The following is a 17,762-nucleotide window of genomic DNA, read 5'->3' on the forward strand; positions in this document are numbered from 1 at the left end:
CTTTTTTTTCCCAAATTTGAAGTTATTTTGTGAGACTGCATAAGAGTAAGGAAACATCTCTGCAAGAGCTACATTAATGTTCTCGATGTTGGCCTCTCAGTGGACTCTCCGTAAGCTTTAGCTCATTTAAACTTCTGCTGTTTGTGTCCCATCCCACACCAAGTGCGTGATGCCACCTGGGTATTCAAGACTTTCATTGTATTATTGGATACCAGTGCAAGGACACAAATAGAAAAACTCTTCATGTTGCTACCACTAAACTTAGAGGATTGATAATATTTCAAATGATTAACTATGTTCTGGAAGGGTATTACTTGTGCATTATTTTGTATCTGGTGGTTTGCTTCCATCGTTCTCTGGTGCGTCGTCCTTGATTCTCCACAATTTCATGCAAAAGATTGACATACCCGTATTCACTGCTCCGGAGGGGTTTCTCTTTGGTTGGGGAGTTTGTTCCCACTGTTTGCTCACTGTTTGGTGTGGTTGGTATCATAGCATCACATTGTGTGCCTGGAAAAATCTCTGTCTCACAGCCAAGCTGTCCTCTTCTCATCCCTTTCGTTGTTGACATGTCTTCCCCTATCATTGAGGACTGGTTCTTTTCTCCAAAATGTTTTTTACTCTTCAGACCAATTGCAACAGTCTTCACCCTTGACTCTGCTCCTCTCTCAACCATAACTCTTCCTTTGGAATGTCCAGTATTTCCCTGGCTTCCAGCTTTTGATGTGGCCCCACTTTCCTCATTGGGTTGGCTTTCGGTCAGACTGTTTGAGAGGCCAGCACTTGAATCATGGACACTATCAGCTTCATCATGGATTAATCTGCCTGCTCCTCGTGGACATCTTGATACGTTATGCCTCCCATTCACCACTGAAGACAAGTCTTCATCAGAATTCAGATGACAAATGGTGTCATTGCCAGTTGACATTTTGTACAGTGGTAGGATCATTCCTACAGGTTTGCCATTTCCATTCCTCTCCTGCTTGGCTCCGTCGGTCCTTCCCAGGTTCTGACAGGACACTTTGTCCAGTGCTGTTGAATTGCTTACTGATTTGGAATGCAGATCTATTACTGACTGATCCATAAAGACTGCCAGTGATGGATCAGAGCTCCCTCGTGTTGGGATGCTGTTGTGTTTTTCCATTTCCTGATTACTTTGTGCGAATCTGTCGCTTGGAAAACACACCCAATCCTCAGAAAGTGATGGGACAATCAATGCATTTGTGTTGTTTGGAATTTCCTGATCACCTTTTGCTAACTGAGCAGTCTCCACACACCGTTGAACCCCTGATACAGTCACCGGTTGCTTCTTAAACATCGCAGCACACAACTCAGGATGAATGGTTTCTGCTCCCATATTGGGTGTGGACTGGTGATCCTTTGAAAAATGCTCTTTGGCAGATTTGTGTTGAGGATGCTTTTCCTGTTGCTTGGTTCCTTGCCCGTCTGGTTTCACCTGCTCCTTCCCTTGCTTCCTTTTCAACAACAGAAACACCAACAGCAGCAGCAAGACGAGCAGCCCTACACAGAAACACAATTACATTCGAATCAGGAGCAAAGCAAAGTTGACTAGCTCAGAGTTGACTGCCTGATATAAAAGACCCGCTTTCACCTTGACAGGAAAGCACAAGTTGTCTAACTTGCGAAAATTCCAAAGGAAAAGCAGCTGTACTTTCTCCTCCAACACCCTGGTGTATTTGGTGTTACTGGTTTAATCAGCATATGGTGACTGTATGGAGATCTGACGCTGGTTGTATTATAATCTGCACATCTCTGTCCCTGTTCAGTCACGTATATTTAAGGCTGAGGGTGATAGATCTTTGGGAGCTAAGGAAATAGAGGAACCAGACAGCGAAGTAAAATGAGGTGAAATGAATCAAATTCACATTAAGCCCCCCCAGTCGTAAACTCATCCTAACACCACCAGTGTAAACTCCTCGTTTAGAGTCAGACAGTTTTTAACAGCAGAGAAAGAGGCCCTTCAGCCCATCATGTCTGTGCCAGTCATCAAACATTTATGCAACTATTCTAATCCCATTTTCCAGCACTTGGTCCTGTAATTTTGTACACTATGGTGTTACAAGTCTTCATCTAAATAGTTCTTCAATCCCACCATTCAGGCAATGTGTTCCAGACATTCAACACAGTCTGGGTGAAAACTTTTCCTCAACTTCCTTCTAAACCTCCTGCTCCTTATCTTAAAACCATGTCCCTGGGACTGAATATTCTAGTAAGTATAAAAGTTTCTCCCTGTCTATGCCTCTCACATTTGTGCACAACTCAGTCAGCCTTCTCTACTCTAAGGAAAATAACCCCAGCCTATGTAGTCTCTCGTCATTGCTGAAACATTCTAGCCCAGGCGAATCTCTTCTGCATCCTCTCTTGTGTATACTTGCATCCTTTTCATAGTGCAGCAACCATGGGTGGTATGCACTGTTAGTGGTTAGCACTGCTGCCTCTCAGCGCCAGGGACCCTGGTTCAATTCCAGCCTCAGGTGACTGTGTGGAGTTTGCATATTCTCCCAGTGTCTGCGTGGGTTTCCTTCGGGTGATCTGGATTCCTCCCACAGTCCAAAAATGTGCAGGTTAGGTGAGCTGGCCATGCTAAATTGCCCCGTAGTGTTCAGGGGTTTGTAGGTTAGGTGCATTACTCAGGGGTAAATGCAGAGTAATAGAGTCAGGCAATAGGTCTGGGTGGTTTACTCTTCAGAGGGTCGGGCCAGGGCCTGTTTCCACACTGTATGGATTCAATGAAGACTACACACTGTCCTCCAGCTGTGGCCTCACTACTGCCATATACGGCTCCATCATAATCTCCTGCTCTTGTATTTGAATTCCCATTTCACTGGCCCACTAAGTGAAATTGAGATCCTGTGTCGATAGGTACTGGGTTAATATCATCCAGTCTCATTCATTTAATTCACAGGCTCTTGCAGATAGAAGAGACCTTTGCTCAAATTTTCTGTATCTATTGTATATCTATTTATGTATCTATTGGATCAGCAATGCACAGCAATGGTAGGAAAGGAAATGAAGTAGTGGGAAGGTGATGGCCTAGCGTTATTATCTCTGGACTGTTAATCCAGAGACCCAGGTAATGCATTGGATCCTGGGCTCGAATCCTACCATGGCAGATGGCGGAATTTGAATTCAATAAAAATTTGAAATTAAGAATCTAATGAAGACTATGAATCCACTGCTGATAGTCAGAAAAAGCCCATCTGGTTCACTAACATCCTTTAGGAAAGGAAACTGCTATCCTTTACCTGATCTGGCCTACATGTAATGTGGTTACAGACCCACAGTGGTTGACTCTTAACTGCCCTCTGGGCAATTGGGGATGGGCAATAAATGCTGGCCTAGCCAGTGACGCCCTCATCCATGAATGAATACAGGGAAAGAAAATTAGCAGCAGAGGGTATAAGGAAAAGGGCAGAAATGTGAATCACATCATAGCACCAAACATCATTATATGCAGATATTCCAATGGGAGACAGATCCACAGGTTTCCTTGCCATGTGGAGGAGGAGAAAGAGCAGTTTAAACGTCTTTCAGGATTTCCTTTGTAATTTGCTTTGTCCTTACCAGGTGCAGACATGCTCACAGTCAACACCAGGATCATATGTATTGCTTCCCAGTCTCCCTATATATGAAGGTGCTGTAAGTACAGTAAATATCATAATGAAGTGATAAATGTACATTCTTGTGCCTCAGGGGGTGAATGTTGATTATCACGCTGACCCAGCCTGTCCCCTTCATCTACACTGTTGGGTGTAATGAGCATTTATTCCAAGCTCAGAAGCATTGGCATTAGGTTTAACAAGCGGGCTGTGGCTTTGATTCAGACCGGCTATTTGGCCTGGAGACTGATTTGGTGATATCCTCTCCGCAGGAAGTACAGAGCAGAGCCATCCACATCCATTATCTCCAGTGGAAATCCTGCTGGAACATTATTTGGTAGCACAGTACTTGTGTATTGCTGGGTAAAAAAGACAGATTTTGTCAAAGCCCTTCACCTTGCACTTGTCAGAACAATTCATAAGAAACAATTCACAATCCCCAAAAGGGAAGGGGAAACATCAATTGTAACGAGTGGGAGGAGACTGCTGATTGGTTGGCAAGTCAACAATTGGTAAGGATGTAACCATATAACTATGGCACCTTCCCCTGCAACCGCAGAGGGTGTAACACCCGCCCATTTACTTCCTCCATCCTCAGTAGCCAATGTTCCAGACACACCTTCCAGACAAAGCAGCAATTTACCTGCACTTCACTCAATCTAGTCCACTATAAATCGCTGCTCATAATGTGGTCTGCTCTCCACTGGGGAAACAAAATGCAGACTGAGCAACTGCTCTGCAGAACACTTCTATTCTGTCCACAAATATGACCCTGACCTTCTGGTTTCCTGCTATTTCAATACACCACCTTGGCCAACACCTCTGTCCCAAGCTTGCTGCAGTGATCCAGTGAAGCTCAGCACAAGCTGGAAGAACAACAGCTCATTTTCCACTTGGAACCCTGCAGACTTCAGGACTCTAAAATAGAGTTCAATAATTTTAGGGCCTGAGCACCTTCTCCTATGTCCTAATCCAAATCCCCACACACAAGGCTTTGTCATCACATAGGCTGATGCCAGAAATCCCAAATACTAATAGCCCCAATTAGCAGCTACTCATTCTCCCAGACTGACCTTTACACGTTCTCTCTCCCTCTGGGCACCATCTCCACCTATCAGGTGGCATGGTAGCTCAGTGGTTAGCACTGCTGCCTTACAGCGTCAGGGACCCAGGCTCAATTCCGATCTAGGCCGACTGTGTGGGGTTTGCACATTCTCCCAGCGTATATATGGGTTTCCTCCAGGTGTTTCGGCTCCCCCTCTCAGTCCAAAGGTGTGCAGATTAGGTGGATTGGCTATGCTGAATTAGTCATGGTGTCCAGGGATGTCCAAGCTAGGTGGGTTAGCCTTGGGAAATGCAGGGTCACAGGGATAGGGAAGGAGTGTGGGTCTGGGACAATGATCCACACTGTAGGGATTCTGTCATTCTATGATTGCTCCTCCCACTTCCCAACCCATCTTTGGTTTATATCCTTGCTGCAATCATTTCTGGAGCATCACTGGATCCTAAAAGGTAGCTCTGCTTTCTCTCTCCACAGATGCTGCCAGACCTGCTGAGATTCCCCATCAACTTCTGTTTTTGTTTTTGGATTTTCAGCATCCGCAGTCCTTTGATTTTTTTTGGCAAAGGTGTTGTCAGCGTGACAGTGAACTGTCAGTCATCACTAACTGATGCAGTCTATTTGGCAATGTATACACTAGGTCAACTAGCCAACGCTTCAGTACTAGTCTCTAATACAACATGAATTTTGTTTGCCCATTACATTACTAGCAAATTGTCCCAATATGCAAGAGACAAAAATGACCCTTTGTAGCAGCAATACATAAATGCTGAGAAATATTCTCCCCCCCAAAAAACCACAACCACCTTTCACATTTACCTAGAGCTTATTTGTTTTCTCAATATTACATAAACAACATATTACATGCACAACAAAAATCTGCTTGAACGTACCCAGGAGCCCCAGTAGCACTGGGAGGAGTAGCTGAGGTTGTGTGTGTTGGTCAGGCCAGGCTGTGCTCATGGTCACTGAGCAGGCAAAATCAGATGCATTCCAGACAGGGATTCCCTTCAAGTGGGGGGGATCATTACAAGTAACAGAATATCCATTCACCAACACAGAGCTATTCATGAGATCTGGAAATAGACACAGTACAATTGTTCAAAGAGACTCATTTTCAATCAATCAATTACGTTGTTGTGAAACATAAACATTAATAACTTTGGATATGCACAAGATGGATATAAAACTGTGAACGACATTTGAAAACAATTTACACGACAGTTCAAAGTTCAAGGCTCCAATGACGTGACCACCTTTCATGATATATATTCCATGATATTCCCATGCATTCGCAACATTCTCTTCTTACAATCTCCAATGAAAATCAACACAACATTAACATAGAAAAACACTGGGTGTGTAGAGCCTTTCAAACATCTTGAATTCTGGGAGAAGGCGTCAAAAGCTCATTGAGAAGCACCTAGAAATTTAAAAAATTTTGTAGAGTGGAAGGCAGAAAAACGAGGAGGAGTGAGGACAGAAAAAGTCAAATTAGATAGCAGGAAGGACAGGAGAGAGACAGTGTTATGAAGATTGCATTACATTTTGACTATTCATTCAGTGACATAGTGGTACATTATTGTTCTTTGCTGAGCCTGAGAAATTGTATCATTTTCAGAATATGAAATTACATTTTAAAACATTCCTAAGCCAGTTTGCAAATGTAAACAGAAAGCATCAGAGAAACTCAGAGGGAAAAGTAGCATTAACGTTTCACGTCTAGTGACCCTTCATCAGAAGAGTTTCTGTTTAGTGAGAGTCAGTATAACATAGTAAATCAAAACAAGTTACCTCTCAGAAAGGACATCCAATCTGCATGTTCACACAAACAACTCCAAGGATTGGTGTGAAGACGGATCTTCTGGAACTTTGGCCCTGCCAAAGCCTGTTCTGTCAGGAAAACCAGCTTATTGTTGGAGAGGTTCAGAATAGAGATGTTCCCATTTCCACGGAGACTCCAGTCAGCTATTGTGCTGATCTGATTCTGAGAGAGGTCAAGTTCAATCAGATTGGAGAAATGGGACAGGGTATCTAATCCAATCGCCTGAATTCTGTTTCTGGCCAGGGAAAGGCTAATCAAGCTGGCAGCATTGAAAAACCAAGCAGCATCGATCACTGAGAGTTTGTTATCATTTAGATTCAGGACAGTAAGGTGGAGGAAAGAATTAAAAGCTCCTTGTTCAATGCTGGCAATATCACTGTTGGATATTGTCAGGTTGGTCACAGAGTTCAGGTTTGAACTGTTGAGCATTGTATTGTTGATTGACTGAAACCCACTCAGCACCGTGAAAATGAGGAGTTTTAAATCGGGGGGATAGAATGAAACTGAAAGATAAAAGATTTCAAAAATAATGCAACTTTTAGCTGGTGTTTGAAAAGAGCTAACATTTATGAACATTTTCTAAATGTATTTCATAAAATTTGAATGTGCAGTTTGAAGAAAATGCACACAATTCATTAGAATTACGGTATGATTTTCAGAAAATAATTTCATTTTTCATACCTGTACTTACCATTTGGTATGGTGGTGCAGACAAATACATTGCTGGATGCTTCTGTACATGGGATCCTGCCTTCACAGCTTGAAGTAAAGAATAAGGCCCAAACAGAAAGTGTGGACAATGACACTAGAGGAAACATCTTACATAAATCATCACAAGAGATTAGCCACAAGGTTGCATTTGCAAGAATCTGAGGGACACGAAAAAGATTTTGCATCTGATTGAAGAGGACAGATTCAGTTACTTAAATAAAAACAAAGTACTGGAGAAACTCAGCAGCTCTGGCAGCATCTGTGGAGAGAGAAATAAAGTTGATGATTTGAATCTAATGACTCTTCTTCAGAATTGAAATTTAGACATTTGTGATGAATTGAGTATATAATCATTGATCCTGTGGTGCAGAGGTAGTGCCCCTACCTCTAGGCCAGAAGGCCTGAATTCAAGTCCCACCTGCTCCAGATGTCTGTCATAACATGTCTGAACTGGTTAATTAGACACATTATTCATGACTGCTGTAAAAACAAAACACTGGGAAGAGGCAGCAGGGAGATGATACAGAGAAACTTTTGTGCAGTGGATTTCAGATCCTGAGCCAGTGCACCCCACAAGGGCTTTGCCCACCCAACCGATGGAAAATGGCGCACCTCTCCAAGTTAGAGTCTCATCTTTCCAGAATCAGCATCTTACCTTGCTACTGGAGAACACTGTGCCGTATGGGCAGAATGGATCTCAAAATCAGGATTATACATTTCTGACAAGTATTTTGATAGGTTTAAAGACAGTAAATAAGCTCGAGTAATTAAAGCAAATGACAGAAACATGGAAATTATCTCATTAATGATTTGAAGTCCCTGCAGTCGACATAAGATAAACATTTGACATGGACCGAAGAGTCTGTTTCCATGCTATGTAACTCTATGCTATTCAATTTTAGCTAGTGCAATGAATTTATAAATTGGGCATTTCCAATTACTTACAATTCATGTTTCCTGTTTCTCACATGGTCTGTGACATCGGGAAAATCTGGAAGAAGCTGGGGACTACCACCTCATTGCTGGCACACCAAGATGGTATCGGAGACTTTGAGACTTTCGGCAAACTCTGAAGGACAAAGTAATCCAACTCTCAAATTATGCTGCATAAAAGCTCGTTTCTACAGATATGTGTTGATCTGGTTTCTGTAACCATGGATACTCTGTTTCCTCTGCATGAGCAGTAGTGTATGTGCTTCTATCTGCAGGGGACATTGCTTCCCTGGGTAAGCTTACACACCAAGGTAATTCTACTGCATTACAAATTGATGGGAAAGATGGTCATGCCTTGGGATGCATTTAAAAGAATTTGTCACAGCACAGCTTGATGAATCAATCATTGCTGCAGTTACTCACAGATGGTCTGACCTGAAATCTCAAAACATGCGAACACCCACTCACATTGGAAAGAATTTGCACAGTTCGATGAAACAAAAAAATCGCCACAGAAGAAAAACTGCAAACTTTAACTGTAGCTGAGCAATCTATATTTCTGCCCACAATGGTACACACTACAGAAGCACAGAGAATAGACAAAAGATCAGAGCATGCCAGTAAACTATGTCTGACCAAAGTGAAGGAAATAGAGTCACAAAAGGACATGAAACTTCACCACATATTCAGAGTTGGGGAAGATTTTGCTTCAATAGATTGGATCCTTGTAATGTGAAATATTGCCAGATTTGTGTGGCCATTCACCTGATCAGAAGGAGTAAAATAAAAATCAGGAAGTTCAGCAAAGAAACATCTGCTCTCGTCTACAAACAGACCCATATTCAATGGTTAATCCTGTAAAGATGCTTAATCTCACAATTAACTCAGTGCCATGCTTAAAATGTTGCCCTCGTGCCCTGTATTCCAGCCCTCACAACCCAAATCAAATATCCCAGCTACTGAGATTGATATTGTTCCTTCATTGCAGGATCTGAACTCTGTGGGAAGCTAGAGAAATGATTGCTGGGCCTCTTGCTGAGATATTTGTATCATCAATAGTCACAGGTGAGGTGCCAGAAGACTGGAGGTTGGCAAACGTTGCGCCACTGTTTAAGAAGGGTGGTAAGGACAAGCCAGGGAACTAGAGACCAGTAAGCCTGACCTCGGTGGTGGGCAAGTTGTTGGAGGGAATCCTGAGGGACAGGATGTACATGTATTTGGAAAGGCAAGGACTGATTAGGGATAGTCAACATGGCTTTGTGTGTGGGAAATCATGTCACACAAACTTGACTGAGTTTTTTGAAGCAGTAACAAAGAGGATTGATGAGGGCAGAGTGGTAGATGTGATCTATATGGACTTCAATTTGACAAGTTTCCCCATGGGAGACTGATTAGCAAGGTTAGATCTCATGGAATACAGCAAAAACTAGCTATTTGGATACAGAACTGGCTCAAAGGTAGAAGACAGAGGGTGGTGGTGGAGGGTGGCTTTTCAGATTGGAGGCCTGTGGCCAGTGGAGTGCAATAAGGATCGGTGCTGGGTCCTCTATTTTTTGTCATTTACATAAATGATTTGGATGCTAGCATAAGAAGTACAGTTAGTAAGTTTGCAGATGACACCAAAATTGGAGGTGTAGTGGACAGCGAAGAGGGTTACAACAGGATCTTGACCAAATGGGCCAATGAGCTGAGAAGTGGCAGATGGAGTTTAATTCAGATAAATGTGAGGTGCTGCATTTTGGGAAAGCAAATCTTAGCAGGACTTATACAACTTATGGTAAGGTCCTAAAAAGTGTTGCTGAACAGAGAGACCTTGGAGTGCAGGTTCATAGCTCCTTGAAAGTGGAGTTGCAGGTAGATAGGATAGTGAAGGCGGCGTTTGGAATGCTTTCCTTTATTGGTCAGAGTATTGAGTACAGGAGTTGGGAAGTCATGTTGCAGCTGTACAGGACATTGGCTAGACCACTGTTGGAATATTGCATGCAATTCTGGTCTTCTTCCTATCGGAAAGATGTTGTGAAACTTGAAAGGGTTCAGAAAAGATTTACAAGGATGTTGCCAGGGTTGGAGGATTTGAGCTATAGGGAGAGGCTGAACAGGCTGGGGCTGTTTTCCCTGGAGTGGAGGCTGAGGGGTGATGTTATAAAGGTTTATAAAATCATAAGGGGCATGGATAGGATAAACAGACAAGGTCTTTATCCTGGGGTTGGGGAGTCCAGAACAAGAGGGCATAGGTTTAGGGTGAGAGGGGAAAGATATAAAAGAGACCTACAGGGCAACTTTTTCACGCACAGGGTAGTACGTGTATGGAATGAGCTGCCAGAGGAAGTGGTGGAGGCTGGTACAATTGTAACATTTAAGAGGCATTTGGATGGGTATATGAATAGGAAGGGTTTGGAGGGATATGGGCCGGGTGCTGGCAGGTGGGACTAGATTGGGTTGGGTTATCTGGTCGGCATGAATGGGTTGGACCAAAGGGTCTGTTTCCGTGCTGTACATCTCTATGACTCTATGGGATGTGATGTCCCTGGCAAGGCCAGCATTTGTAGCCCATCTTTAATTGCCCTTGAACTGATTGGTTTGTCAGTCATTTCAGAGGGCATTTAAGAGTCAACCATACTGCTGTGGGTCGAGAGTCACATGTAGGCCAGAGCAGGTAAAGATGGCAGATTTCCTTCCCTAAAAGTCAGTAGTGAACCAGATAGTAAACTTTCTTTAAAAAAATTAATGTCAGCTTCCTGAAACCAGTCTTCAATTGCAGATATTATGATTGCAATTTATATTCTCGCCACTGAGGTGGTGGGACTTGAATCAATGCCCCAGAGTTTGAGATCTGGTCTCTGGATTATCCCAAAAACTGCAGTTGCAGGAAATTGGAAATAAAAAAAGGAAGTGCTGGAGAAACTCTAGAGGTCTGGCCATAGCTACAGAGAGGGGAAGAGAGTTAATGTGTCAAGAGAAAGAGGAGTTAACCTTTATATTCCAGTGACTATTCTTCAATTTAGTAGCTACAGAGAGAGAGAGAAAGAAAGAGAACGAGAGAGAGAGAGAAAAAGAAAGTGAAAGAGAGAGAGAAAGAGAGCGAGAAAGAAAGGAAGAGAAAGAGAGAGAGAGATAAAGAGAAAAAGAGAAAGAGAGAGAGAGAGAGAGATAAAGAGAAAAAGAAAAAGAAAAAGAGAGAGAAAAAGAGAGAGAAAGAAAGACAGAGCACAAAGAGGGCGCAAAGGGGGAGTGTTTCTCTCTCCACAGATGTTGCCACTCCTGCTAAGTTTTTTCAGCAGTCTCTGTTTTTGTTCCAGAAGTCTCCAGCATCTGCAGTCCTTTGTTTTATATTAAAAGAAACAGATATTGTGAAGCACCCAGCACACACTGGAATGTACAAACAGCATTCAGCTCAAGACCTACAAAGCAGTGTACAAAAGGCTGTGTGTTGTAGGAACATCACTTCTGGAAGGCACAAGCAGTGTGCAGAGTCAGAAATGCAGCTGTCTTCCAATGCCAAAGGAGATGGGGGCTTCTTTGTGCCACCACACCAGCCCTCTCTCCGGCCCAAGTCCTTGTTCAACTCTGAGCCACTTTCTGCCCTGAGACTTCCATGAGGAGCTGCCCAGCTGATCAATGGTCAATGCTACTTAAACACCAAGGTGAAAGTGAAGATTGCAGATGCTGGAGATTAGAGTAGCGGGTGTGGTGTTGGAAAAGCACAGCCAGTCAAGCAGCATCCGAGGAGCAGGAAAATTCATGTTTCAGGCAAAAGCCCTTTGTCAGGAACCTGCCCTAAATGCCTATTTTCCTGCTCCTAGGATGCTGCCTGACCTGCTGTGCTTTTCCAGCACCCCACTCTCAACACTACTTAAACACTCCATGGCCCTGCTCCTAGGTTCGCAGTTACATGCTCAATTGCCTATCGTGCCCAGGGATGTACAGGTTAAGTGGGTTAGCCTTGGGTAACGTGGGTTGGGTGGGATGCTCTTCAGAGGATTGGTGTGGACTCAATGGGCTGAAAGGTTTGCTTTCACACTATCGGGATTCTCGAATTCTAAATAATATTCTTCTGATGACTTTAAGATCTCCCTTCCTTTCAAGAATCAGAGCTATATTTTTCCCAATTTCAGGAATACTTTCACTATTGGTTCCCAGTCATTCGTCTTTTTTTTTAGTTCATTCACAGAATGAGGGCATTAGTGAGTAGGATAGCATTTATTGTCCAAGGGCAGTTATGAGCCAACCACATTACTGTGCGTCTAGAATCACATGTAGGCCAGCCCGTGTAAGGATGACAGTTTCCTCCTCTAAAAACCTGATGTAAATCGTCTAATAGTTTTGTGGTCATCATTTGACTCCTAATTCTAGATTTCTAATGTATTCAAATTCCACCATCTGCCCCAATTTGAACACTGGTCCCCAGCTCATTACCTGGGTCTCTGGATTAACAGTCCAGCAATAATGCCACTCGGCCATCACCACCTCCAACCACTGATGATTGTATCAATGCAGTGTCAGCTGGGTAAGAAAGTCACCAAAGTGTGACCTATAAAAATATATAATCAGAATTGTACACATTATTAGATATTAACTACACGAGACATCCGAGCCAATGTAACAAATCATTAACTTGACTTGTCGCTGGTCCCTCATTACCCAACACCACTGGCCAGTTTACAGCTTTTCTGTTGTCGCTCAAGGTTCCCATAACAATATGTGAATGTGACTACAACGAATCCTCAATTATTCTGAAGAACTTGTCTGAACTGGAAATTTCTCAGGGGGGAGTCGTGCAGTGGAGGTGTGTTAGAGACCATTTCTTTTAACACAATAAAAAAAACCTCAAAATTAACCAAGCATGTCAGTATAACATCTAAAATGTATTAAGCTTTTTTCTAGCGTATGGAAGCTGAGACAGGTTAGCAAATATTGAGAGTGCCCTTTATCAGCGCATTCTCCCAGTGGTACACAAATCTGAAACATTCAGCAGTTCCATTTGGTATTGCTGTTCATGCTGACATCCATTCTCAGCATTTCCTGCATTTGTTGCAGAAATTCCTTACTTAATAATCCTTCTCACTTCCATCAAATATTCCAGTCAGTGTCACACACGGGAACATTTATTTTTTTTGCGTCTTGTTAATTAATTCTTAAGTACAGTTACCATGGGTCAGGCGGAGTGTGAAGCTCTATTTACATAACTATACAAAAGGTTAACTACATTCTGCTCCATCTTCAGGTACACCCCTATCATTTCAAGTTAGCTTTACGTCATGCACTACCTCAACTCAGGTTACTAAACTCAATCTTCCTGCTGCTGGATTGTGGGCATGTCTGTCATAGAACATAGAAAAGTACAGCACAGAACAGACCCTTTGGCTCACGATATTGTGCCGAGGTTTAATCCTAATGTAAAATATAATAACTTAACCTACGCACCCCTCAACTCACTGCTATCCACATGCATGTCCAGCAGTCGCTTAAATGTCCCTAATCACTCTCCTTCCACCACACTGCTGGCAACACATTCCATGCATTCACAACTCTGTGTAAAGAACCTACCTCTGATGTCTCCTCTATATCTTTCTCCTAATATCTTAGGACTATGAACCCTCATACCAGTCAATCCTGCCCTGGGGAAAAGTCTCTGGCTATTCACTCTATCTATTCCTCTCATTATCTTGTATACCTCGATCAGGTCTAGTCTCTTCCTCCTTCTCTCCAGAGGGAAAAGTCCGAACTTATTCGACCTTTCTTCATAAGGCAAGCCCTCCCGTCCAGGCATCATCCTGGCAAACTTTCTTTGCACCCTCTCCAAAGCCTCTGTACCTTTCCTATAGTAGGGCGACCAGAACTGGACACAATATTCCAAGTGTGGTCTCACCTGGGACTTGTAGAGCTGCAGCAAAACCTCACGGCTCTTAAACTCAATACCCCTGTTAATGAAAGCCAAAACACCATATGCTTTCTTAACAACCCTATCCGCTTGGGTGGCAACTTTGAGGGATCTATGTACTTGCACACCCAGATCCCTCTGTTCCTCTACACTGCCAAGAATCCTGTCTTTAATCCTATATTCAGCATTCGAGTTCGACCTTGCAAAATGCGTCACTTTGCATTTATCCAGGTTGAACTCCATCTGCCATTTCTCAGCCCAGCTCTGCATCCAGTCTATGTCACGCTGCAGCCTGCAATAGCCCTTGATACTATCAACGGCACCTCCAACCTTAGTGTCATCGGCAAATTTACTAACCCACCCCTCAACCTCCTCAAGAATAGAGCCCTGTGGGACACCACTCAACACTGACCTCCAGGCAGAATACTTTCCATCTACAACCACTCTCTGCCTTCTGTCAGGCAACTAATTCTGAATCCAGATAGCCAAATCACTCTGTATCCCATACCTCGACTTTATGAATGAGCCTACCATGGGGAACCTTATCAAATGCCTTGCCAAAGTCATTATACACCACATCCACTGCTCAACCGTCATCAACCTGTCTTGTCACCTCCTCAAAGAACTCAATAAGATTGTTGAGGCATGACCTGCCACTCACAAAGCCATGCTGACTGCCTTTAATCACATTATGCTTTGCCAAATAGTCATAAATTGTATCCCTCAGAATTCTTTCCAAAACTTTGCTGACCACAGACATAAGACTGACTGGTTTGTAATTGCCAGGGATTTCTCTATTGCCCTTCTTGAAAAAAGGAACAACATTTACCTCCTTCCAATCCTCCAGTATGGCTCCCATGGAGAGTGAGGAGGCAAAAATCCTCACCAGCAGCTTAGCAACCTCCTTTCTCGCTTCCCGGAGCAGCCTAGGATAAATCTGGTCTGGCCCTGGGGACTTAATATTTTCCAAACTTTCCAGCACATCAACTTCAGCAATCTTGATCTGGTCAAGCCTGCATCCCAGCTCCTCAAAGTTTTCATTCACAACAAGGTCCCTTTCCTTGGTGAAAGCCAAAGCAAAAAACTCATTTAGGGCTTCCCCTATCTGCTCAGACTCCCCGCACAAATTCTCTTCGCTATCCCTGATCATTCTCTTATTCCTCAGGCATGAGTAAAATGCATTTGGGTTCTCCCCAAACCTTCTTGCCAAGCCTTTTTCGTGCCCCCTCCTGGCTCTCCTCAGTCCATTTTGAGCTCCTTTCTAGCAAGCCTGCAATCCTCTAAAGCTGTGCTAGATCCTTGCTTCCTCCACCTTACATAAGCTGCCTTCTTCTTTTTGACAAGAAGTTCCTCTGTTCTAGTCATCCGAGGTTCCTTAATCTTATCTTCTCACCTGTCTCAAAGGAACAAATTTGTGCATGTGATCCGTGATGTGGATCAAAAGTCATCAAAAACCAACTCCAGTATGACCCAGTGTCAAAACATAAAACATGTTAAGGGAACTCTTTACTGAATCAAATAAATACTGTACTGAACTTATAGAAGTAGCAGTATCACAAACTGAGAAGACCAAGGAACCTTAGCTGTGGGGTGGATGCAGCACTCACACGAAGTCACATGCCAGCGGGTTCTCGTCCAATTCAGAGACTTGAGCATAAAGTAGTGAGGGACTGCTACACTGTTAGTGATGCTGCCTTTCCAAGTGAAATAACAGAGACACTCCCACCTCCGGTTGGTGTACAAGAATTCATATTTAATTTGCTATTTACCTATTTACGTTTTGACTTTCTGTATTTTTGTGTAGTCCTCAGCAATTTTAGATAGAGTCATAGAGATGTACAGCACGGAAACAGACCCTTCGGTCCAACCTGTCCATGCCGACCAGATATCCCAACCCAATCTAGTCCCACCTGCCAGCACCTGGCCCATATCCCTCCAAACCCTTCCTATTCATATACCCATCCAGATGCCTCTTAAATATTGCAATTGTACCAGCCTCCACCACTTCCTCTGGTAGCTCATTCCAAACATGTACCACCCTCTGTGTGAAAAAGTTGCCCCGTAGGTCTCTCTTTTATATCTTTCCCCTCTCACCCTAAACCTATGCCCTCTTGTTCTGGACTCCCCAACCCCAGGGAAAAGACTTTGCCTATTTACTCGATCCATACCCCTCATAAATTTGTAAACCTCTACAAGGTCACCCCTCAGCCTCTGACGTTCCAGGGAAACCAGCCCCAGCCTGTTCAGCCTCTCCCTATAGCTCAAATCCTCCAACCCTAGCAACATCCTTGTAAATCTTTTCTGAACCCTTTCAAGTTTCGCAACATCTTTCTGATAGGAAGACCACCAGAATTGCACGCAATATTCCAACAGTGGCCTAGCCAATGTCCTGTACAGCCGCAACATGACCTCCCAACTCCTGTACTCAACACTCTGACCAATAAAGGAAAGCATATCAAACACCTTCTTCACTATCCTATCTACCTGCAACTCCATTTTCAAGGAGCTATGAACCTGTACGCCAAGGTCTCTTTGTTCAGCAACATTCCATAGGACCTTACCATTAGTTGTATTAAGTCCTGCTTAGCATTAGTTGTATAGGGTCCCTCAGAGATCAGCAAGGCGGCCTTTGTGTGGAGCTGCAGAAAATGGGGGAGATACTAAATGAGTATTTTGCATCAGTATTTACTATGGAAAAGGATATGGAAGATATAGACTGTAGAGAAATAGATGCTGACATCTTGCAAAATGTCCATATTACAGAGGAGGAAGATCCTGGTCAAGATCCTGTTGTAATCTGAGATAACCCTCTTCGCTGTCCACTACACCTCCAATTTTGGTGTCATCTGCAAACTTACTAACTGTACTTCTTACGCACGCATTCAAATCATTTATGTAAATGACAAAAAGTAGAGGACCCAGCACAGATCCTTGTAGCACTCCACTGGTCACAGGTCTCCAGTCTGAAAAACAACCCTCCACCACCACCCTCTGTCTTCTACCTTTGAGCCAGTTCTGTATCCAAATAGCTAGGTCTCCCTGTATTCTGTGAGATCTAACCTTGCCAATCAGTCTCCCATGGGGAACCTTGTCAAATTGAACTCCATTTAGATCACATCTACCACTCTGCCCTCATCAATCCTCTTTGTTACTGCTTCAAAAAACTCAATCAAGTTTGTGTGACATGATTTCCCATGCACAAAGCCATATTGACTATCCCTAATCAGTCCTTGCCTTCCCAAATACATGTACATCCTGTCCCTCAGGATTCCCTCCAACAACTTGCCCACCACTGACATCAGCTTCACTGGTCTATAGTTCCATGGCTTGTCCTTACCACCCTTCTTAAACAGTGGCACCACATTAGTGGACCTCCAGTCTTACGGCACCTCTCCTGTGACTATCGATGATACAAATATCTCAGCAAGAGGCCCAGCAATTATTTCTCTAGCTTCCCACAGAGTTCTAGGGTACACCTGATCAGGTCCTGGGGATTTATCCACCTTTACCAGTTTCAAGACATCCAGCACTTCCTCCTCTGTAATATGGACATTTTGCAAGATGTCAGCATCTATTTCTCTACAGTCTATATCTTCCATATCCTTTTCCATAGTAAATACTGATGCAAAATACTCATTTAGTATCTCCTCCATTTTCTGCGGCTCCACACAAAGGCCGCCTTGCTGATCTCGGAGGGACCCTATTCTCTCCCTAATCACCCTTTTGTCCTTA

At 43.4% G+C, this 17,762-nt stretch overlaps 1 protein-coding gene and 1 long non-coding RNA gene across 2 annotated transcripts in view; one reads left to right on the forward strand and one right to left on the reverse strand.

Moving 5' to 3' along the window:
• The window catches only part of LOC140469694 (uncharacterized), a 29,498-nt gene extending 24,236 nt beyond the window's left edge, over positions 1–5,262 (forward strand). The window contains exons 2-3 of the long non-coding RNA XR_011956207.1: positions 3,589–3,660; positions 5,158–5,262. This is a non-coding gene — a long non-coding RNA (uncharacterized lncRNA). The remainder of the gene's footprint in view (positions 1–3,588; positions 3,661–5,157) is intronic.
• Positions 1–8,291, reverse strand: part of LOC140469693 (uncharacterized) — an 8,688-nt gene extending 397 nt beyond the window's left edge. The window contains exons 1-5 of the mRNA XM_072566449.1: positions 8,162–8,291; positions 7,197–7,310; positions 6,475–7,008; positions 5,574–5,756; positions 1–1,521 (exon numbers count right to left, since the gene is read on the reverse strand). The exon at positions 1–1,521 is cut by the window's left edge and continues 397 nt beyond it. Coding sequence (XP_072422550.1) covers positions 311–1,521; positions 5,574–5,756; positions 6,475–7,008; positions 7,197–7,310; positions 8,162–8,168 — 2,049 coding nt within the window. The 5' untranslated portion in view covers positions 8,169–8,291 and the 3' untranslated portion in view covers positions 1–310. The remainder of the gene's footprint in view (positions 1,522–5,573; positions 5,757–6,474; positions 7,009–7,196; positions 7,311–8,161) is intronic.
• Between the last annotated feature and the right edge of the window lie 9,471 nt (positions 8,292–17,762).

Source organism: Chiloscyllium punctatum, chromosome 49 (assembly GCF_047496795.1).
Source record: "Chiloscyllium punctatum isolate Juve2018m chromosome 49, sChiPun1.3, whole genome shotgun sequence".
Taxonomy (NCBI): Eukaryota; Metazoa; Chordata; class Chondrichthyes; order Orectolobiformes; family Hemiscylliidae; genus Chiloscyllium; species Chiloscyllium punctatum.